General features: G+C 36.7%; 2 protein-coding genes across 2 annotated transcripts; one reads left to right on the top strand and one right to left on the bottom strand.

The window, feature by feature from the left end:
* The first annotated feature begins 1,311 nt into the window (after positions 1–1,311).
* LOC127810384 (uncharacterized) lies at positions 1,312–10,975 on the top strand. The gene is made up of 3 exons (XM_052349842.1): positions 1,312–1,478; positions 9,436–9,583; positions 10,623–10,975. The coding sequence occupies exons 1-3, from the start codon at positions 1,424–1,426 to the stop codon at positions 10,690–10,692; spliced, it is 273 nt and encodes a 90-aa protein (XP_052205802.1). The 5' UTR covers positions 1,312–1,423; the 3' UTR covers positions 10,693–10,975.
* Positions 10,976–11,147: 172 nt separating this feature from the next.
* LOC127810007 (T-complex protein 1 subunit zeta 1) lies at positions 11,148–22,943 on the bottom strand (the record flags this gene model as incomplete). Its single annotated transcript, XM_052349222.1, has 15 exons — positions 11,148–11,612; positions 12,027–12,145; positions 12,241–12,348; positions 12,464–12,532; positions 13,757–13,851; positions 14,002–14,206; positions 17,402–17,488; positions 17,596–17,710; positions 18,143–18,249; positions 20,219–20,311; positions 20,812–20,859; positions 20,968–21,119; positions 21,496–21,631; positions 22,574–22,637; positions 22,732–22,943. Coding segments are annotated over 15 exons (1,686 nt in total), but the record flags the coding sequence as incomplete, so codon positions are not given.
* Between the last annotated feature and the right edge of the window lie 1,871 nt (positions 22,944–24,814).

The following is a 24,814-nucleotide window of genomic DNA, read 5'->3' as shown; positions in this document are numbered from 1 at the left end:
TTTGGTCAATTCGCTTATCCGGCTCTTGTGACTTGTGAGGAGGCGCTGGCAAGCTGTCCAACTCCTGCCCCGTTTGGATTGCGCTGTTATTTAAGATTTTTGTGTTTTATTTTAACATTCTATAAATAAAAATAAAATAAATTTTGTTTAAGTTTTTTTTATTTTTTTTTAAATTGTATACACACAAAAATTTTGTTTTCATTTTAATTTTTTAATTCCACTCTATTCTTCTTTTATATTACAATATTCTACCACCACTTTTATTTTTTATTGAATAATTCATATGAATTAATTTAATTCAAATTAAATGAACTTGTAATTTGATGAATTAAAGAATTATGTCAAAATAAGTAAATTCATGCTCAAAGATAGATTAAAGCTCAAATAAAGAGGTTTAAAAGTCTATTTGAAGACAAATCCCTATGACCAAGTCATAGGTGCATAAATTCATCAAATGATCAAGATCAAAAAACACTAGTTCAATTGATTAAGATGGAATGACTTCATCTAAAGGTCTTTTTTTGATGCCTTTAAGAGACCTAAGAATTCATAAGTCATTGAGTTATTTAGAAGACCCTCGTGTGCTACCCAGATTAAAAACATGTCTCTCAACCACACAAATGACCATTTTAAGAGACTACAAACCTTGAAATACTTGATCTCCATATATTATTTATATAAGATTATGCTTTCGATATATTTGCTTTCAAATTCAAAAACGAGTATGAAATGTTTGCTAAAAGTTATGATTCTCTCTCGACTTGTCAATCTTCTCTGCCTATAAATAATAAACTCTTCATCTAGTCAATATATGCTCAAAATTTCACATTTATTACAATTCTACTTTTTATGTATTTCACACTTTTATTCAAATATTGACTTAAGTATTGAAGGGTTCACGTAAGATTACTCATGTTTCTTGATTAATTTTTTTCGTATAGATCGCTTATTAACTTTGATCGAGACACTCACCTATTATAAATAAATTTATTATTATATTTATATAACAATAAGGATATTCTATCAACTCATAGTAATGAAAACAAAATTGACTATGTTGCCATGTATTATATTTGTTTTTTTATATTTTTTTAACATAAAATAAAAATTAAACATACAAAATTAAAAACAGACATGACTTTAAGTATTTATTAACATTTTGATTAGATATTTTGTGAGTTAATTATTAATAAAGATCTCATTTTTTTTATCAGTGTTTTTAGTTATATATCAAAATTTTAATATTAAGATTACATTTTCATTTTGTATCAATAAAAATCGAGTCTTTTTTGGCAACAAGTTTGAACCAAACCCACTTTGTTTACTGCAATAAACAGCTTCGATGAGTCGCTGAACCCTGCAATCCACCCGCCATTTGCTTCACCACGCAAGAAGAAGAAGAAGAAGAAGAAGAAGAAGAAGTATGGGATACGTACAGGAAGCCAGAGAAAATCACGTCAAGAAGAAAGTTGAAGAAGGTAGCATTCTAACACTATACCCTCGAATCGTTGTTCTGTAATCGCTAAACCTTAATTATACAGACGTGATTAATTGGCATTGTTCTTTGTTGCAATTCCTTGTTGGCTTCATTCGCGTCGATTAAAGTTTGCCGCAAGGTCCGTTCAGCTCCAATCTAATGGATTCCCATTTCAATTGCTGCTTTTCAGAGGGTTTGTTTGATGCTAGGGTTTTAGAACATTTGAAACCATTTCGTCAGCTATTGGAATCGATGATTGTATTCTTTATGCGGAAAGAAAATATCAATCTTAGGTTGTGATATTTTTGCCAACAATATATTCACAAGCAGAATAACTGTGTTAGATTTGGATAACTTTAGCTGGATTGAGGGAGGATTTATTTCTTGTTGAAGGTTGCTGACTCGGTCATTTTCCTCGGGGTATGAAATAAGGCAGAAAGTTGTCACGTAGCTAGCAAGGTAGAGAGGTAGAAGGGTCCATCCCATTTTGTAATTCAGTTGGATGAGCCTCAGCAGGGTAGTGGGCAGGCTGAGTCGCAGCATGCCTTCTAGAAGAATCCCCTAACAGCCTATAAAGCTGAGTGTACTGGAGCCATGCTCCCGATGATTAATGAGAATATTTTTCACTTTCTCTCTCTCCTTTCTATTATCTCTCTCTCTTCCCTCACATTCTCTCCCTCCCCTTCTCTTCCTGATTCACTGGAATTCTCTCGAATTCCATTCTTAGCCTTGTTAGCCCCGGAAGTGCTGACAATTGGTATCAGAGCCTACGGTCCCGGATTGATGAGCTGCAACCAACGACCATGGCGAAAGGTACCTGCATGAAACAAATGGAAGCTCGCTTAGACGCCATAGACGAAGGAGTGCGACATGGCCAGGAGCTGGTGGAGGAAAGGTTGGAAACAGTAGAAGCGGGTATCAGAAATACCCACGAAGACATAAGCAGGATGAGGGCAGATGTTATCGAAATGGAGCAAAATTTGAGGGATGACTTCGCTCATCTCTGAGTGGAGTTTACGAGACTAAGCTAGCAGTTGAACGCTGCACTGGCCATTTTTTCTCGACAACCAAACGCGACCTTACCAGTGGATTTTCCACCTAGAACAGCTATTGCTCCCATCTTCCAAGGAGCACGGGGCCGTCAAGATAGAGATGAGAGGATGGAGCCTGCAGGAGAGGCGACCATGCGAGGAGGCTTAGGTGCTATAAATAACGTTCCCGTCCTAAAGATAGAGATACCAGTGTTTGAGGGAGTGAAGCCTCATTGGTAGATAAGAAGGTGCGAACATTTTTTCTATCACTATCGGGTGATGGAAGAAAACAAGGTCAACATGGTTGCTGCATACTTGAATGATGCAGCAGATTCATGGTTTCAAAGCTGGAGTGCTAGACGTCAGGAATGGAGATGGCCGGAGTTTGTCGAGGAATTCTGTGCCAGGTTCGGGGAAAGCAGCTTGGCGGATGTGGTGGAGCAGTTTAATAAGCTGAGACAAGATGGGACAGTGGAGGAGTACTAGGCCCGATTTGAAGAGCTGAAATCGAGGTTAGGACACGCCCACCCAATGCTAGACGAGCAGTATTTTGTGTCCAGCTTCCTTAGTGGACTGCATGATGAGCTGTGACCCATGGTGAAAATGCTACAACCCACGACAGTCAGACAAACGGCTGAGAAGGCTCGCCTGCATGAGTTGTCCCTGGAGGCCTTCGCTCGAAAGCATAGACTTGTACAGAAAGGGTCTGGAGTGGGGTGGCAAGGGCCGGCAGGGGGGAGTCAGAAGGTTGGCAATTCCCAAATGCCAAAGGGAAGCTATCCACCAAAGGCCCCGATTGCAGCTAGTCCCCTACAGTCCCTTACATGGGATCAGAAAAGACAAATGGGCTTGTGTTTTAAGTGTGGGGAGAAATATACAGTGGGGTACCAGTGCAAGAGAGCACTAATGCAAATGGAAGGGGACGATGACGAAGGGGGAGATGACATGCCCGAAGAGGACACCGGAAAACAAATGGAAGAAGAGGAGGAAGGAGGACAGATTTCACTTCACGCCTTGGAGGGCCACCCTTCGGAGAAAACGATCAAAATCAGAGGTAATGTTGGGAAAAGGAAGCTTCTGATATTAATAGATAGTGGGAGCTCGCATAGTTTCTTGGACGAAAGCACAACAAGGAACTACTATGTGTCCTCCAACCCACCGCTCCCCTCTATGTCACGGTTGCTAATGGTCACAAGATGATCAGCCAATACAGTGCCCAGGGTTTCCATGGAGGATGCAAGGGCATGAATTTTCGGCAGAACTAAGGATTTTACAGCTAGGTGGATGTCAAGTAGTTTTGGGAGTAGATTGGATGAAGATAGTCAGCCATCTCATATTTAAGTTCAACACGCTAGAGGTGACTTTTGATAAAGGAGGGCGAAGGGTAACCTTAACAGGGAGCGGGGATGGAGGAGAGTGCCGGGCAATCTCAGGCAGCCATCTGCAGAAGCTCATGGAGCAGGACGAAGGGACCATTGCACAGCTCCATTCGGTCTATGCCGTTGAGGTGTGTGAAGGAAGGTCGACAGCGGACACAATGGGGAGTCCGTGGTTCAAATTACAGGCATCAGCCCACACCTCGAGCGAGGTACCATTTACTGATTCTTTACATTCTCTATTGGTTGAATTTGAGGAACTGTTCTTGGAACCCACCTCCTTACCTCCGGACCGATTTCTAGACATACCATCCATCTTAAGCCAAACACCGAACCTATCAATGTTCGCTCCTACCGTTATTCCCCATTTCAGAAGGCTAAGATTGAACATCTAGTAAAAGAAATGCTATCCAAATAGGTCATTCGGCCAAGCCAGAGCCCATTTGCCTCCCTTGTACTCTTGGTAAAAAAAAATATGGTAGTTGGAGGTTTTGTGTTGACTATAGACAACTAAACACCTACACCATCAAAAACAAGTCCCCATCCCTATCATAGATGACCTACTTGACAAATTATCAGGAGCTAAAATTTTTTCAAAGCTAGACCTCAGATCTGGTTATCACCAGATCCAAATGAACACCTTGGACATCCCCAAAACCGCCTTCCGCACGCACCAAGGGCTTTATGAGTTCTTAGTAATGCTATTCGGCCTAACCAATGCCCCCGCAACATTTCAAGCCCTCATGAATCACATTTTCTGCCCATATCTCAGAAAATTTATCCTTGTTTTCTTCGATGATATTTTAGTTTACAGCCCAAACATGGAACAACATCTAACCCACTTCAAAACCACATTCCAAGTCCTCAAATCTAACCAATTGTTTGTCAAAAAGTCTAAATGTACCTTCGCAGAGGGAAAAATGGAATACCTTGGGCACATAATCACTGGAGAGGGCGTGCTTACTGACCCCAAAAAAATTACTGCCATGGTGGAGTGGCCTACCCCTAAGACTGTGAAGGAGCTGCGGGGCTTTCTGGGGCTAACTGGCTATTACAGAAAGTTCATTAAGAGGTATGGGATAATTAGCAAGCCCCTGACCGAACTGCTCAAGAAGAATGGGTTTGTATGGGGAGAGGAGGCAGCAGCCGCCTTCACTTCTTTAAAGGAGGCTATGACACAAGCTCCCATTTTAGCTCTACCAAATTTTTCCAAGCCTTTCATATTGGAAACAGATGCATGTGACACGGGCATGGGAGCAGTGTTGGCGCAGGACGGCAGGCCGATAGCTTTCCTTAGCCAGGCTTTAGCTCCCAAACACTTGGGACTAAGCATCTATGATAAGGAATTACTAGCGGTGCTAATGGCAGTGGACAAATGGAGGTGTTATTTTGAGGGAAATTCATTTATTATCAAGACCGACCATGAAAGCCTCAAGTTCTTAGGTGAACAAAGGTTACACACGCAGTTACAAAGAAAAGGGGTCACCAAGCTGTTAGGGCTGGATGACAGCATCCAGTACTGCAAGGGCAGAGAAAATACAGTGGCTGATGCACTGTCCAGAAAGGAAGAAAATGGGGAATGCCAGGCGGTCTCTGTACTTGTTCCCAATTGGATCAAAGAGGTGTCACGCAGCTATGAAGGGACACCCTGGGCTCAAGAACTCATGACCATTCTCGCCATAGAGGGGGGGTGAGTAGAAGAGGTACACGTTGAAGGTGGGGCTATTGAGGTATCGAGGACGGATGGTGATTGGGGAAGACCCTGAACTACGGACCCAAATCTTACAAGCCCTGCATGCATCCCCCATGGGAGGACACTCTGGCCTCAATGTAACCTATAACAAGGTGAGACAGTTATTCTATTGGTCAGGAATGAGGAAGGAAGTGGCGGCCTATGTTATAGCATGCTCAGTTTGCCAAAAATGCAAACACGAGCAAGTTCCCTACCCTGGTTTACTTCAACCATTGGAGATACCAGACCAAGCATGGCAGAGAATTTCCATGGATTTTGTGGAAGGATTACCCCGATCTGAAGGGAAGAGCACTATACTCATAGTGGTGGATAGATTGACGAAATTTGGGTATTTCCTTAGCCTAGCTCACCCCTTTACAGCTTTTGAGGTGGCCCGGATACTGCTAGATTCGATGGTTAAGGTACATGGCCTGCCCTCGTCCATCACCTCTGACAGAGATAAGATATTTATAAGATATTTACAAGCAACTTTTGGAAGGAATTGTTCAAACAACTAGGAGTTGGCCTACATATGTCTACAGCCTACCACTCGGAGACGGATGGACAAACAGAAAGAGTAAATCAGTGCTTGGAAGCTTACCTACAGGTGTGTGTTTCACCAGGCCGAAAAGCTGGAATCAATGGTTGCCCTTAGCTCAATGGTGCTACAACTCAAACTTCCACAGCTCACTCAAGCGATCGCCTTTCGAAGCACTCTTTGGGTACAAACCGCCACTCATTCAGCAGTGATGCACTACTCCAATGTGGAAAGGGATGTGGATAGATACTTGAGGCAAAGACAGGAAGCCCTCCAGGTTATTAAACAAGAATTAACGGTGGCACAAAATCGAATGAAGCAACTGGCAGACCGGAGGAGAACTGAAAGGAATTTTGAACAAGGCGATTCTGTCTACTTAAAGGTCAGGCGATTTCAGCAGCAACTGTTCATAGGCAAGCGCCCTTCTAAGTTGGGACCTAAATACTTTGGCCCTTTCCAAATAATAGCTAAGGTTGGAAGCTCAGCGTATCAATTACAGCTACCATACGGAGTAGGCATCCATTCGGTCTTCCATGTATCGTTACTCAAGAAATCAGTAGGGTTATAGGAAGTGGTAAGTGTTGAACCACCCAACTTGGAGGAGGAGAACCTAGAGGAATCTGAACCTATGGCCATTATTGACAGGAGGGTCATCTACCACGGGTCCTTACCCTTGATTCAAGTGTAGGTCCAATGGAGCAACCGGCCCCCAGATGACACATCTTGGGAATACCTTCCGGAGTTACTCAAACAGTTCCCTCGGGTGGCTGGACTTTTGTGATTTCTTGAGGACAAGAAATGTTTTTAAGAAGGGGAGAATTTGTCACGTAGCTAGCAAGGTAGAGGGGTAGAAGGGTCCATCCCATTTTGTAATTCAGTTGGATGAGCCTCGGCAGGGTAGTGGGCAGGCTGAGTCACAGCATGCCTTCTAGAAGAATCCCCTAACAGCGTATAAAGCTGAGTGTACTGGAGCCATGCTCCCGATGATTAATGAGAATATTTTTCACTTTCTCTCTCTCCTTTCTATTATTTCTCTCTCTTCCCTCACATTCTCTCCCTCCCCTTCTCTTCCCGATTCGCTGGAATTCTCTCGAATTCCATTCCCAGCCTTGTCAGCCCCAGAAGTGCTGACAAAAGTCACAAGTATTGACAAATCCAATTTCATTCTTTAATGTTTTATTGAAGATGTACTATGGCTGTATATTGTTGTAGCTAGGCTTCTTAGAATTTCTTCAAACATATGAAGGGAAAAAATTGCTGATTTGTTCCGGTGACAAAGATAGAGGGGTCATAGGGAGTAGTTCACTAATTGAAGAGCCAGTGGTCAACTCTCCTTTAAGGGGAATGGATTGTGATAGAGTGCAGGGAGAAAACAGGGATGAAAGGAGTGTAGAGAGAAGATATTTGTAAACTTTTCATTCACTTCAAGAATACAATGAAGATCCTTCCTATATTCTTATAGTTAACCCTATTTTAACTAGTTAACAACTGAGACAACCTACTTTCAACTACCAATTCCAGTAGCTGCCAATAGCACATGTCACAATTCTAGTCAACTGCTAGAGCTTCCCAGTCGACTGGTGCTACATCTTCAGCATCCAGTAGAATGCTTCAGTCCAGCTCAGTCACCAATCAATTTCTCAACTTCTACCACACATCAGTTGCTAATCTCTTTTATTTCTACAGTCTGGTCCCCCAGCTGAAATGTTTGCTATGAGCCAACCCTCTCTTCAATAATTAATTGTGGCCTTGATCAGTCTGGAAAACTGTTTTCCCCACACCCCTCTTTTCAGCTATATTTGGTGGTGACTAGCTCGTAAATCCTACTTAGAGAACCCCTTGCCCCTTACAAGTCATCTAGCAACCTGTCAATAGTTGGGAGGGGAAATTTGTCCTTTATAGTGACTGCATTAAATGCCCTATAATCCACACAAAATCTCCATCCGCCACCCCTGTTTTTCATTAACCAACAATAGTGGATAGGAGAAGGGACTAGTACTGGGTTGAATTATACCATTATCAAGCATCACCTGCACTTGTCTCTCTATCTCATCCTTGTGAAAAAGGGGGACCTATATGGTCTCGCATTAGTAGGCTTAGAATGGGGCTCCGAGCTAATCTGATGGTTAATCCCTCTAAAAGGAGGCGAGCCTCCAGGTTCTTAAAGACTTCAGAAAATCTGTGAATCTTTCAAATCTTGTTATGCTAGTAGGATTAACACTGAAATGTCATTGAAGCCTCATACCGTGTCAAAATTAGCCACAAAAGTTCCAGCCACTGAATGCCTACAGTGTCTGCTCCTTTTACAGGCAAAAGAAAAGGTCAAGTGAAAAAAAAGTAGTCTGGAGCTACGAAGGCACCTGGAGACACCTCTAATCACTGGTGAGGTGCTCTTCATTACCTATAAAAACCTTGAAAGGTCTGTACTTCTTGATGGTCAAACCAAACTTCTGTGTCCTAACTTGGATAAAGTTATGGGTGCTGTCACTATGTATCAAGATTTGCAGAGCATAATTCCTAATAGATCCTGTCGATGGGATGATCTTTGTATTCAATTGGCCTTCGAGAGCACAGTAGCTGATCTCTGGCTTAGCTGTAGTGGAACTTCCTAATGCTGTTGACTCAGGCTTGGCAAGGAAGGATCCCCATACCATATAACTCAATATATTCTCTAGTGATCTATCTTTGACGAAATGGTTATATTCCGGTCTCACAAGTCATTTCCTGTTTTGTGATGTGCTTAGGTTTCTTGCTTGGCCCTTTGCTACTGTTTGCCATGGGCAGAAACGTTTTTTATGTATTAACGCTGCTTACCCATTTCCCAGCAAATGTGCTTGGGTTTCTCTTGGCCCTTGCTACTGTATACCATGCCCCGAAATTAGTAATTTTTTTACTACTTGCTTTCTTGGGGCTTGTGCGCCAACAAGTTGTTCGCTATGAGTATTTCTGAAAATGTTATTTTGGTTTTGAAAATATATTGCAATATCTTCAATTGGGTGGATTCCATTAAATTTTTTATATATATGTCGTCTTATCCTTTCTAGCTCTTTTGTACTCTTCCACATCAAATCAAAGTTGATTTCTGTTTTTTTTTTTCTCCTATGCTTCAATATTCTGGATGTCTTATTTCTTTGGTTGAGATGAATATTTGATTGTTCTTAGTAAGTAAAGAAAAAAAGAGGGGGGGGGGGGGGGATGAATTAAACTCCACCAAACTTTGTTTTCTCTATTTGCTATTATTATCGAGATAAAATTCTAATATCTATGTATTAAACTTTCAGCTTTACGAAGCAAAATGAAGCAGAAGGCGCTAAAGGAATGTGATCAGTACACTGCAAGATACGCTGAATGTTCTGCAGGAAGAACCTTATCTGTTGTTTGGCAATGTCGTAAGCAAGCTAAAGAACTAAATGATTGCCTTCATCAGTAGTAAGCTCATCTATCAACTTCTATAAGACAACTTATTACTTTAATTCTTTCCATTTAAATACCACATTTTTATTGTACTCTATGAACTTGCTACTCATTCTGTGCATTTTCATTTGATTCAATAAAGCAAGATAAAAGTTGAGGTTCTATAAGATATTATTTACCTAATGGTAGCAGTGAACTGTAAAATCAACAATTGCTTCTTATCTGCTGTTGTTTAAGCTAGCAACTTTTATTCAAGCCGCCTCTTGATTCTTGGGGTTCTTGCGGAATTATGAACCAGTTACCATGTCCATTGCCTTGGTCATTGCCAAGGGATGTGCTAGCGATTTCCCTTTTTAGAAAATAAGAAGTTGAAAATACGTCACTTAATGTCTCTCATAACATGATAGTTCTTATCCTTGCAAATAACCTGGTTACCCATTCAGTAGGCAAAATTTTACTTAGATTGTGGCACTAATTTCTAGGCTAACTCCCAGGATGTCATAGCGGGAGTGCTAAGGATAAGCATCAACAACAACAAACAACACAGCAGGTTTTAATCGTGGGGTTGTCCATATCAACTCTGGCTTGATGTTCATTTCTAATACCCAATGGATTAGCCTCCTGGGCGTTTTTGCTGGGGTTGTCTCCATGGAAACCTTTTCCCTAACACCTAAGGAATTGACCCTTCGCCTTAAATTTATCAAAACTTACCGACATGTTGGATTGACACCACCTCCGTAGAGGACTGAGGAGCAAGTCAGGGGACTTTTGTGTTGTTCTGTGACAAGGGAAGTTGGAGCTCTAAGTTTTCTATTTGGATTTACAGTGGGTCCTGCTAGCCCTGTGTCAGTTTTTATGCTCTTCATGAAGTTTGGCTGCAGCAAAGCAGCCTGTTTTGATGACTAGAAGTTTGTTGCCAAGGATACTAGGAAGACTTCACTCTCATCTTAATTTTTTTTTTTTTTTCTAGGAAAACGTGATTATATGAAAGCAGATGATTCTGAATACTATAGGAGAAATATATTAATGTTATTTTCTTTTCTTTACATTGCAGTACCAATGACTCTGTCTTGGAAGAAATGAAGAAAGAATATGTGCTCGATCACGACAAGAAGGATCTATGAAAGATTATGCCCCCGTGGTTTTCATGGGGAGGGAAGCAAAAAAATTTTGCACTGCAAGCATTGCTGATTTTGAACTTATCAAATTGTGATTTGCTCACTTCGTCTCTCTCTCTCTCTCTCTCTCTCGATAACTGGTTTGGTTTCCTTATATCATTCAGGACATTTGTTTATTTCTAATATAACTTTGCTCTCATTATTGGGAAAGCAAATTCCTTTACCGAAGTCTTGGGGAATGAGTTAAAAGATACGAATATACCAGCATGTAGCTTTGTTGTCACAAGTACACATTTTCAGCTTGTTACAAATGGAATAGGTTCTCCCATGATTTGCCCAATAATTGCATTATGCAAGCTTGCAAGCCCTAATCGAGGTGAGGACATGCCTACTTTTACGATATACCACACGTATGGTTAGCAGACTACACGTGCATAAAGTAAACGAATAACTCCCGAGTGTTGTAGCTTCACGAGTTCGCATATGATCAATAGAATGAAACTCAAACAACAGAGACCTAACGAATTTTGACACGATATCCCCACTTTGGTAAGAGCTTAACAAAGAAGCAAAACCATGCGAGTTGGCAACTTGTATCGGTTCAGAGCATACACAAATCTCTTGCAAATAAATGAATCACAGAGGGTACAGGTGACCAAAACAGACAAAGTAACAAAGTAGGAGTGGTACTGGACTCTGTCAACCCAAAACAAAAATTCCAGAGGCCGTTACCGAAGAAACCCTCTGAATCGGTGAAACTTTCCACGTGCGGATATATAGAAAGGTACATAGCCAGCCTCCGTCAAGGACCACCATCCCACCAGATAAAGGTTTAGACAAACATAACAATCTAAGTTGGCTTTCGCATATTCCGTCCCGCACGAATTACTTCATCCACCAAGAGCAACTGGGACGCGATAACCGGCCTGAAACGTTATTCAATCAGTATTCACCAGACACAAGAACAAAGCCACAAATGGGAAAGCCGGAACACAAGCAGCACAGATTTAGGATGGTGGGCATACAATTACACGCTTTTCATTTTCATAGTTTTCATGGTATATTACAGGTAGAGATGTAAATGGGTCCCAATAAACCCATTTACATCCCTAAAAATGATGATATAGGTATAAGGGTTATTTGCAGATAGTCTTTGAATTGAATGTAAATGAGGATAATTGGAGCCCCATTTACATCCCAAATTATATAGGATATGGATGCAGGTGTCAAAGGCAACTGTAAGAAAATGTGCATGCTATATCTTTAGTTTTCTTCCAAGTTGGCAGCAGATGCAGTCTAAATAAGAAAGAATGATTCAGTGTAAATGAGATTCTACATACCCTGAGTTTATGATTTGGCGCTTGACGGAGTAGTTGTCAAAAATACCCTCCATTTCGGGGTCAATGGGTTCTCCTGTGTGTTGGTTTAATCCCACGATATTTCCTCTGTCGTGCTCTCCCTAGAAAAGCACCCATATGGCATGAGGTTGAAATATTACCTTGAACAGTAAATTTTTTTGGGGGGGGGAATCAGTATTATAATAAAATAGAATACCGTCAGGGCGATTATGACATCTTGAGTGTCAAGGCCAGAATTTTCAGCTAGTGTCTTGGGAACCACAAGAAGGGCATCCGCAAAAGCTTCAACTCCAAGTTGAGCACGCTTCCATTCATAATCACAGGAAAATGTTTCAATAAAAACGGCTACAGAATATTTTTATTTGCAGCAAAAAGTCAGCTTAAAATTATCATTTTCCCATGGTACGTAAAATACTCACGCCTTGAACAGTTTTCTTCACTTCATTAATTAGGTGTTGCCTAGCTGCAACTTCAAAGGCTCCAGCTCCCTGACAAGTAGAGAAAAAGAGACGCTTAAAATGGCAGTAACATCTGAGAAGGAAAAATAATGCGCTAGTCCAAGAGTTGCTACAAAGCATTCAATCTAGGTTCCAGTAATGCAAGGATTCTGAGTTGATCCTACCAAAAACAAGACTTTGAGATAATTCTATCAGGGAAGTCAGTATACATAAGACTAGAAGCTTAAACTTTTGAAAACAACATTTCATTTCATAAATTGTGGTCACACTTTTGACATGGCCTTCCAAGTAGGCATAAACAGCAAGGTGAACCTTAATGCATGCTTAAACCTATTTGTCCTTGTATATTCCTAAACATCGAGAAATGCCAATATACATCCACACACAAATACCCATATTCACATGTTTATATGACTGCATAATCATTGCAAATAAAAAAATAAAAACAGCTAAAAGACATCCTAATACTGAACAAGAAGCAGTATAAGACTTACTGGCAAAAAGAAAAGAATGAAAAAAGAAAGCAGTTTAAGAACTTGCAAATTTCAAGAAACAAGTTTTATGTTTAGACATCTTAGTATTATTTCATATATTATTCAGACCAAATAATATACCAATATGAGCATGGAAATGCGTTGGAGAAAGGGTGTTTTTTTAGTTAATGAAATTATTTAATGTAATCCTTAAATCAAAAGGGATGTTGGACTAGTGGAGGAATAGCACTTTAGTCCCTACAAGAATAAAGGAGATGTTCAAAATTGTGGAAATTAAAAAGATAGTTTGGTCATGTGAAAAATACGATAAAGGTAGTTTGGTCATGTAAGAAGGAGGCCAATAGCAGCTCATGTGAGAAGAGTGGATGGAATAAAACAAGTAACTAGCAAAAGAGGTAGAGGAAGACCAAGAAAAACCTCATGAAGGACACTTAGGTCTGATATAGAAGAAATGGGCATAGATAGAAATGAACAAAAAGCTAGAATTCAAAGAGCCAACTCAACATAGTGGGATAAAGGCTTTGTATGTTGTTGTATGTTCCACAAAGATTGGTACAAATTATATAAAACTGTCACTGAATAGTTTCACAGAGTAATTTGGGTTGAATATATCTATAAATGGCAAGAGGCAATAGATAGATTATTTCAACAAACTGCAAAGCCAGTAAAAGGCTGCAAACATTTAAAATTATAACACAGGATGCAAAAGGAATTATGAGACCATTGACAACCACAAGACATGTTTGAAATAATAACTCACTAGGACCACCGCTTCATCCTCGATGGTATTTTTAACTGCTCTCAGTCCATCACGAACAGCATCCTTGATTTGGGCAATTGTATGGTCATTCGGTCCTGCACAAATAAGAATCATAATGGGCATATATCACCATTGGATTTATAAAGTGCAATAGGATATTAACAAATCAACAATCCTGTCAATCAAACAGTTCACATGCATAACTTTTTACAAGCTTACTGAAACTACTAAGGCATTTCACCTACCTTTTATTAAAATTGTACAAGAGTAAGGATTCTTTACATTTTCCACAAATGTATACTTCTCTTCTCCAAGAACATGTTCGTAGACAAGTCCAGCCCACCCAAGGCAATCGGGAGTCAAGTCATCAACAGAATTAACAGCCTCCCCCCCACAAGCCAAAACCAATCGCTCCATATTTCTCCTCTTTGCTCTCCGAAGGGCAATTATCTAAAGAAACAAACAGTTAGCAAGTTGTAATTAGAAGATAGAATGAAGTGTACTGTGTAATTGTTGTGCTCTTCCTACCATTCAGTTGATTTAGAATATTGTACATGTCAAACCATCAACAAATACAGATCATGACTTGATTTCAATATAGGCAATAAAAAATGATTTTATACATACTGTCAAAAAAAGCCATTTGACAATCTGCAAGTATACTGCTATTGGTTGGTTTCATGCACATAACTTAGTATGCCAAACAATGTATTCTTACCTTTTCATCGTTCATCAGTTTTGGTTTCTCATAAACAAGTTTCTACCTTTACCCTGACTTTCCTAGTTATAATATATACCTACTTTTAATCGTAACATAAGATTGAACATTTCCTCCATTAGCTTCTTATGCAATAAAACATGTGTTGCTTTAGATGAATATGCAACTTCTTATTTTGCTTTTCTGGCACAATGTAATTATAATCTGTTAGCACTACCCTCCCTATTCTACTGAATCATGTATATTCTCCAGGGTCCCTATGTGGGTTTTATTCATGCAAATTAATTAGTATATCACCCTCCATAGGGAAAACCTGATCTCTTCCCAACTCAAAAAATACTGGTTGAGCCGTCAAAATAAAAACATACCCTTGCTCTTATTAACCTTCCCTCCATGTAATTATGTTCTGTGCCATTTTTTCTGTAATCTGCTTTGTCTTTTATATGCTAAATCAATCACAAGTAGCAAAGTATTTTTTATTTATGAAAAGTACTCATCATTTTATCTCTGCCTTGACATAAGAAAACAGAGGAAAATGCAAAGAAACTGTGATACAATTCTGAAATATATGAAAGCAGAAAATGATGAAGATAATGCCAGCAGCCTGTATTTCACAGAACAAATTTGCATTTTCATAGGGAATTGATGAGTTTATACCCGGTCACCACTACCAGCTCCCTGGAATCATCAGGGCCACCAACACCAGGTGAAAAAATGTGGTAATCTCACCCTCCCCCACCCCACCCCCAAAAAAAAAAAAAAAAATCCTTGAAATGTGGATGAAGTAAATTTCACAATAGACTAGCTCATACCTTCATGATTTGTTTTATGCCATTTTTCATTATTCCTTGTTCAAGGGTAAAATATAATAACATGAACCAATTGCAGCTCCTTGGAATCTCAATCTTCATACAAGATCTCTAAGAACCTAGTTGAAGGGTTGTATGAATTCACAACTCTGGGGAAAACCCCAAGCTCTTGAAACTCCTCCACCACTTTCCCCACGAACTCCATTTTCTTCTTCAACAACTAACTAGGGCTCTCATTTGAGAAGGAATAGCTCAGAACCATCATAAGAAATTGAATTCCCCTTCATGATATGTGTGCTCAGACTCACAAAGGGGAATTCGATACCCTATGATGGTTCTAAGCGATTCCTTCTAGAATGAAAGCCTTAGTTAGGTTTTGGAGAAGGAAAAAGAGTTCAGGGAAAACAGTGAAGGAATTTTAAGGGCTGAAGGTTTTCTCCAGAGTCTGAATTTATACAACCCTTTGACTAGGTTCTTCAAGATCTTGTACAAAGATGGAAATTCCAACGAGCTAGTGTCATAGTTGAGGGAGGCAATCACAAAAATTACACATTGGTATTGTAAGAACTTTTCTTTTTTCAAAATTCCCCTGTACCCTCCCAACTTTACAAAAATTACATATTAGGTACTTAATTTACTTCCTGTTTTCGACATTACCCCTATTAAATCTATAAATTGTAGGTCAATTTGGGGAAAAAATAAAAAAAATACAAGTAATAAAAATATTGATTAATATATAATATAATATTTTAAAATATTCAAGGCTAAGAAAAGAAAATGGTGTATATTTTTTAATTTTATAAACTTTTAAAAAGGTCAAAGTTACCAATAGGTGCTTTTCAGAGCTTTCAAAATATAGCCAAAAATAAGTTCTCTTTTACAATCAAGGAGCACCACTATTACTTAATTGATGCCTTGATCATTGATCCAATAATTTATTTCCTTTAGCTTGATTAGTTGATTGCAAACAGACAGTAGAAAAAAATAAATTCCTTACTGTCGCTTGATAAACTAAACAAAGATTTTTTTTCTTGTGAACAACTAACTGCTTAGAGTTACAAGGAAAATTAAGGGAAAAAGAGTGGGAAAACAAAAAAGCAGAAAAATGAGTGATGAATGATTAAAAAAAACAAAAAAAAAAAATCTTTAGCAATTGTATTGCAATTTGAGTTATAAGGTAACTAGTAAGCAAGAAAACCTCTTTTATTTTTTCATACTAGGAATTTTTACATTACAGTTAAACTTATTTTTAGGATAACCAATGTTAATTAATTATAATTCATTGCATTACTAACTAACTGATGATCTTTAAGTTGTGTCTATTTCTTAAGCTAATTTTTTTTTTTAATAGGTTATACTTATTGAAAAATTCCTCAAAAGAAATGGCATTAATTCAACAGTTATCTCTTAAAAAGGTGATAACCAAGTTGACGGAAAATATTCTTCAAAAATTCAGATAATTTCAAATTAAATGCATAATACTTAAGATATTAAACTAGGGAAGAAAAAAAAAAAAGTTCACCCTCACTAAACCTAGGCCTTGACTCTACACCTGTGAGGAGCTGGAATTATCAGAGGTTGCTTCACTTTTTTCATGCGGTGAGAGTGGGGTGGGATGAGAACCAACAAAGAACCAAAACAAGTTCAAAGGACACTCAATCAGAGAATCTATAACTAATACCCTACCAATATTAAAACTGTCTCAGAAAATACATCCAAAAGAGATTATATCCTATTAATCCTATCATAGTTAAGAAAACCCAAGTAATCCCTACTTTGGCCTCTAGGTAATTGAAATGGAAACATAATAAATAAATTAACTAAATAAAATAAATAAGATAGTCTAATTACTCGATTTACAACTAAAATAAGATCTCCCAAAATATATGCTTCCATGCCCTCTATCATCATAACTAACTAACAAGATAAGCATCCATTGATAAATAATAAACCAGATGAACATATCAGTTCCTTGTCAGCATTGCTTGTAAATAGAGAGATAATTGATGAAAAACAATCATAATAGAGTTCAAGCACAGAAATTTACCCTGCCCTAGCAAGCAGACATAGCTTACTCACTATTACACAGATGTATAAAACAGTAGTAGGCAAACTTACTCCTGCCCTAGCAAGAAGGTCCAGTGATGGAGGATCAATTCCTTTTTGGTTGATGACAACAAAGTTGCTATCATTGCCAGAACAAACCTAACATCCAAGGCAAAAGACAAGTTTAAAGACAGTGTAGCACCTACGTGCATACTTGACATCCTTAAAAACCACTAAAAAGCAACACTGCATTCCAATTTCAGTACCTTATTCTTTAGCTCAATGATTTTCTTTACTCTCTCATCAACTGAACGCCTTTCAGCTGCCACCATTGCCTCTCTCTGCTTAGCATTTGAATAGAAAAATCCTGCATTTACTTCACTGGGAAAAAAAGGTCTCAGTCCAACGTTAATTTCAAGTATTTTTTTTTCTTCAATTTCAACCCCCTGCCCCTTTCTAGAATTTTCTGATTTTTGAAGGGTGTAAAGGCTTTTATGGCACACAAGAATAACAATATATCTAGATGGCCAAAATCTTACAATTTGTCAGCATAACTCACAAGATTACAAAATACATGGAACACACTTTTATGTTATGTCACCTTTATACCCTCGTAAAACTTACAGCAGAAAAAAACGATTTAAGGCTTGACATGGTTCAAGTAGATGATGCAAAATTATGAACTTAAAATCCAACAAAATTTACCATTATCTATCTATATACATGTATACATATATGGAAATAAATCAGACAAATATGCACTAACAAAAATACTTTCTCCCTTTCCTAGTACCATAATTTATCAATATTTACCTTTTCTCATACTCCAGTGATACGTTACATGTCAAGATATAGCAGTTCTCTGCCCTCCGCTTCATATCAGGATGTCTTGAACCATGATCCAAGACAAGACCCTCAATCTTGAAAACAATAGAAAGTTGTAAGAAACTGATGTTAATACTCTCCTGCAAAGGGCATAAGTATATGGCTACATGCACAAGTATACTTTTGTGTCAAAATAATAAATTTAGCAATCCAACATGTGATAGCAAATCTGTGTCATTTAATGCCATAGATGTTTTTTGATGTGTAAAATGCATAAAACTGAAATCTAGAATGAATGGAATACAGGTATCGGAAATATGAACAAAATTGGCCATTGTGAAGGAAACTTTCTTCAAATGATTGATTTAGGTTAGTTTTGACTTTTTTTAGTGGGTATAAAATTCTCAAAAGATATTGCTAGAACTAGGAAGTGCCTTGAATTCTACAAGTAATCAAGGAGAGAAGGAATTTGAATTCTACAAGGAATATGTATTAATTAAATCAAGAAAAAAAAACAAGAAATTTGAACCAAGTGAAATGCATAAAAGACAAAAAGCAAAAGGTGCCAGTAAATGAGAGGGCAATCAAGGAGAGAAGGAAATGGTATTTATCAAAGTTAATCAACAAAGGGAGAGAAATGTGTTTCTTTGAGGCATATTAGTAACTTCAAAGATTTACATGTTCTATAAACGTATTTGTCCAAACAAACTAAAGCATGTTACAAAAAGGGTGAAGAATAGTACAGCAATTGAACCAGATAATATATCCCAATAAAAGCATGAAAATTCGTTGGCAAAGAGGGTATTTTTTTATTAAGAAATTATCCAATGTTATCAGTAAATAAAAAAGAATGTGCTAGATGAGTGGAGACATAGAACTTTAGTGCCAATTTATAAGAATAAAAAGATTATCAAAATTGTAAAACTTATATAGGAATCAAGATAATGAGCCACACTATAAAACACTGCCAGAAAGTAGTTACCAAAAAGTTAAAAAAGAGAAATTATGATCTCTAAAAAACCCAATTTTATTTTATCTTGGGTGGTTAAAAGTGCTATTTACTGAGACATCTAAACAAAAAGTCAAAAGATAAATGAAAAGATTTGCATATGTTTATTTATAGACTTGAATAAAGGCCATGATGGGGTCCCATAGAATTCTTGTGAAAGGTGCTAAAGTAGAAAGGGGTCAGGATTGCTTATATATACTACCTATTATGGATGCATATCATCAAGCAAACATATGATAGAACTTGTGGAGGAGACAATGAGGCCTTTCTCTTAATGATCTGCATGGAGCTCTTCCTTCTATGTGCTTGTAATGGATGAACTCAGAAAACTCATCCAAGAAGAAGTGATGCATTGCATGTTATTAGTAAATGATATGTGGCTAAAACTAGATGTGAATGATATTGTGAGACTTGGAAATAAAGATATCCCAATAAAAGATTTCCTTTGATATGTTGTTGATCTTGGATCAATTATTCTAAAGAAGTAATAGATTATGGAAGATGTTACTCATAGGATCAAGGTAAGATAGTTAAAATAGAGAAGTGTGTCCAACATTTTTAGATCATGACATCCCTTTAAAGCAAAAAGGAAAATTTATCAGATGGTTAAAAATCATTTTTCTTGTATAGCTTAGAGCATCCTATGTCAAGCAATTAAATATCAACATATGCAAAATATAAAATAGCTAAAATTGAGATGTAAAAAATGGATGTGCAACCATACAATAGAAGACAAAATGTGGAACGAGATTATACTGAATAGGTTAAAGTGGTGCTTATTGAAGATAAGGTGTGAGAGACATGATTAAGGAGCTCACCTAATGGAATTAAGATTTGTTATTGTTATTGTTATTGTTGTTAAGTGTTTCTTTCCAATAGGTAATCAAAACTTCAATCGAAAACCATATTCCTTGCACCAATATAGGAAAGAAGAGGAGGAGGAGGGGGGGGACTCAAATAGATGTCATTACCAATTGCACCTTATCCTAACCAAGTTAGGGTCAAAATTTTACACACACACATAAATGTAAGTCTGCATAAAAGAATTGACCTACCAAGCGGGTGTCAACATCAAATTTATGGCGCATGTGCATAATCTCGACCATAAACAGATCAATGGATTCTTCAGGCTTGCGAATGCAAAGTACCTATCAAGACCAAGGCATAGATGATTGCAAGATGAGACACACATATCTACATATTGTAAATACAAAGCTTAAAGAGTGTGAATCCAGCAGTCACCAAAAATTAACTATAATGTTGAATAAAGCAAAACTAAGGGATTGTTCTCTCCATGTTTCAATTTTGTGTTTTGAGTATCTGTTTTGAGATTGTTGAAAACGCGTTATTTTTTGTCTGTAGCGTTTTTTGCGTTTTGAAAATTTTGAACGTGTTTGTGATGAAAATTTTTGAGATTGCTGAAAATGACTTTTTATTATTTTGAGTTTTCTTTACAAAATTTTCTCTTTTTTTTCGAAAATGCGTTTTTAAAAATATAAAAGTAAACATGTTTTCACTGTTTTGGAAAACTGAAAACGACCTAAAAACAGCAAAGAGAACATGGCCTAAACCTCTAACAAAAATACTCATGATGCTTAAAGGTAAGTTTCCTATCTAAATGCAAATTAACGACAGCAGGAACACTCACCGCATTCATTACTATGTCAGTCAGTTGATCTGCTAGTGATTCATATAACTGTATTACAGTGCAAAAAATGAAATTAGAAAATGAACAGAGTTCAGAAGGTGCTAACTAATTTTTGGGGGGGCCAGGGGGAGGGGGGAGATGTGTACAAGGAAATACCTTTGTCCTCAGTGTGGTTCTTGCAACCATCTTCAATATCTCTTTATCAGGTTCATCACCCATCACAACAGGGGTCTTGAATTTTTCAAGAAATTGAAGTGTTGCTCTTTTGGCAATTTCAAAACCATCAACCAAAACACGTGGATGCATCCCTGACAAAACATTCTTCGTTATGCGCAAGAATAACAAGCACAATGAAAGAATAAAGAGACTTGTGACATTTGGCTTCATCCTACACGTCTGCCTTCAACCTTCCATATTTGCACAAGCCAACAAAGTTTTTTAAACATAAAAACATGAACAAATATTTTTGGACGCCCACAGCAGTTGAAACTTTGCAAAACTGACAAGTTCAACTTAAAACATATCTAACCAAAAAGATGAGACAAAAACAGAAAATGATTTGAGACCAAATACTAGAATTGGGTAATTTGACTACAAATTATGGATTGTACATATCTCCCTGGATTATACCAAAGCAGAATTATATCAATTCAATGAGAGCAATTAGAAAAAATCCATACTGACCTTCATCAATACAACGTTCTGATTGCTTCATAAGCTCACCAATGAAGATGACAGTGGAAGTTGTTCCATCCCCACTAGCATCATCTTGAGCAACTGCTGTCCTTGCAATCATAATTGCAGTTGGGTTCTGAATTTGCTGCAACCATAAATAAACTTTCAATATCCAATACACTAAAAATAAGCTAAAATGTCACAATCCAAAAATATATAAATATGCACCACTAGCAAATTCAAACACTGGTAACAAGGAAGAAAGAAAACGTAGCACAGTTGAGTTAAAATAAGCATTTCAGCATTTTCCACCTTTCTCAAAGCTCTTCCCACTTAATGAACATGATCCATTCACATTGATAACTTACTATGAAAGTTCATATGAAAAAAAACTCAAATTTACAGGAAAAAATTTAAGCAACTATCATAACATGAATCGAAAATTATTAAGGGATAAATATCTTTCTATCCTTCCTTCACAAATCATCACATAACCCCATTATACTTGGGATTAAAGGAAAACATGAACATCGCTAAATTTAACAACCTATGTATTTCACTCTTACTTTGACAACTAAAAACTAGAACTAGTAGTTTTCTAGTGACAATTACTTTGACCCTAAACTAGAAGTAGTAGTTTCAACTTTCAGTTTGTCTTTCACCAAAAGAACCATTAACAGAGTCTGATTTCATGCTTTAGTCTATGGTATAAAGAGAGTATGTCACTTTTAAAATATATGGTTTTAGGTGTTTTCTATTCAAAATACTGGGGATAAAGAGTAATTGTCCTAATTATAAAACCATGAGTGGCCACCATGGTTCTACAGAAACATATACAACACTCTGTTCACGCTCATTCGCCAATCAAGCAACCATATAGGCTTCCACAGCAAATTACTGCATTTACTATTTCCGTATCCCCTAAATGAGCCTTCATTTGAACTCCACTCCCCATTCAACCCTAATATTCAATTAAACCTATGTATTTACCTTGATACACCCCCGAAACAACAACACATGCAAATACCAAACGCAACAAAATTCAGTCTATCATAATATTTAGGGTTTCCCGATGGAGAGAACAAACCATTTCTTTCAGGAGCGTGTTGCCATCTTTCGTGAGCTTGATGTCGCCGGCGCCACCAACCAACCTGGAAAAGGAAGAGAAGTGCAGCCGCAGTGAGAGAGTGAACGCGAGGAAGTTCAACAATATAACAAGAGACGGGAAGAGAAGAGAATTGATACATCTTGATGGTGCCTTTGGGGCCGAGGTTAGTCTTGAGAACATCCTGCAATCCCTTGGCGGCATTGATGTTCATGTGCAGAGCCGCCGACTTGTTCAGCACTTCGGCGTTCGGATTCAGTACTCGAGCGACATTTTCGCCTGAGATGGAGAGCCGGATAGCGGAAAATGAAAGGAAACGAGCTAGACGAAGCAAACAGTTAACTGTGGATCGTCAGATCGGAAGGGAGAGGGCGAGAGAGAAAGAGGAGTCGACGGGTTTAGGGCTTTCTGGAAAGAGCGGGCCGCTATACATAGGAAAGGCGCCCTGCCTATTTCTGTTGTTTTTTTTAAATTACAGGCCCTTTGATTTTATTTTAAAATACCTAATAATACTTTAAAAAATATTTATGTTTACCCTAAACATACCTAATAAAAAATTATTATTATTTTATTATGTTAAGGGTAACTTTTAGTGAGATTTCAAATTTAGAATGACTTTTTAATTTTTTTCCAATATTTCGAAATATATTTTTATAATTTTAAATAAAAAATATTAATATTTTAATTAAATTAAAATAATCGAATTGAACCAACTAAAATTATTATTTCGATTAGGCTTGAACTTGATTCAATTCAATTTTTAAATTTGATAATTTTAATTAGATTTTATTTCCGTTTTGAAAAAAATTAAAATAACATAATTGATCAAAATATCAAATATGACATCATTTTTGCATTTTATTATTTTAATTTCTTGATTTTTTTGGGTTTTTCAGTCGTTTGATTTTTACACATTTTTTTTAATTTTTAAATTTGTTCAATTTAAAAATCTATTCAATCAATTTGGTTCAATATATTAAATTTAAACAATTCAATTTAATGATCACACTGAATGAATATTGGCCTCTAATTTCAAGTCACTTTTTTATATAATTATATTATGATTTTGTAATTACAGACAATATATCTTCTATTATTAGGGGGGATATAGTTTATATGTAAACATGAACAAATATTTTTTAAAAATATTTCAAAATATAATTTCTTGATAAATATATTTTTATAACTAAAATATAATTTTTGTAATTAAAATAAAGGGGGAGGGACCGAATAAAGCATATGAAAATGGTTATTGTACTTAATTATTTTATTGTTATTTTTTAAATGTAAGAGGTAACTTTTGTAGTGATTATTGAAAAAAAATTCAAAAATTTTTAATTAATCAAATTCCACAACCCTAGTTATAAAGAGGTTTGTCAAGCGGCACAAGACGCACTAGTTACTAATAAATAATTTCTTTTTACCTTTCATTAAGATAAGTCAAATATCAAGACAATGAGAGAAAATGAGATCAACTAATTTTTAACAAGCAATGATCAAGAGATATAGCAAAAGATGGATAGAGATTTAGGTCATGGGCCAACAAGAACAAACAAAGCCCAATAGCAAAAGGTATTAGAAATGATCAAGATAGAGCAATAAAAACATTTATGCTAAGGTAGTATTTATTAATTAAGATATAAATCGAAAAAAGTAAGATACATAAAATATTATAGATTTTTATTATTTTTAATGTATTTGTTAAACTTAATTATCTGGCAACTTATAAAAAAAATAATCACGTAACTTCATATCTGACATTTTTTAAATATACTTATTTCTCTCACATTTCAGATAAGCATATATTGTACCTTACAAATAAGGAAAAAAAATGATGCATATATCATTCAGTAAATTTCAAAAAAATTAACAAATAGTTTGATAAAATTATTGGAATATTTTTCAGTCTTATCTTGATCATTTCATATTTTAGTTTGAAAAATATTTCAATCTTATTTTGATACAATTTTATCTTATTCATTTTAACAAACGTTATATTATAACAAAAAAATTTAAAAATAATAGCTTAAAGATCCCAATTAAGGATAACAAAAAATTACCTAAAAGAGCATAATCATTAAGGTGACTTTGATTACAAGTATGGAAATAAAATATTTTATAGGCAATTGAATATAATTAGATTTTAAATAAAATATCAATTGAATGTATTTGATTGACTTAATTGTTTACCTATAAATTATTATAATTTTTGGTATTTGATTG

This window comes from Diospyros lotus, chromosome 9 (genome assembly GCF_014633365.1).
Source record: "Diospyros lotus cultivar Yz01 chromosome 9, ASM1463336v1, whole genome shotgun sequence".
Lineage (NCBI taxonomy): Eukaryota > Viridiplantae > Streptophyta > Magnoliopsida > Ericales > Ebenaceae > Diospyros > Diospyros lotus.
Note: the sequence above shows the minus strand (reverse complement) of the source record. Positions and strands in the feature narration are given on the sequence as shown.

What these genes read in the sequence shown, in the direction of transcription:
- LOC127810384 (XM_052349842.1), top strand. Translation starts at nt 1,424, where the DNA reads ATGGGATACGTACAGGAAGCCAGAGAAAATCACGTCAAGAAGAAAGTT. An exon ending in CAAGAAGAAAGTTGAAGAAG is followed by an intron (nt 1,479 to 9,435) that starts GTAGCATTCTAA and finishes TTAAACTTTCAG; the next exon opens with CTTTACGAAGCAAAATGAAG. An exon ending in AATGATTGCCTTCATCAGTA is followed by an intron (nt 9,584 to 10,622) that starts GTAAGCTCATCT and finishes TTTACATTGCAG; the next exon opens with TACCAATGACTCTGTCTTGG.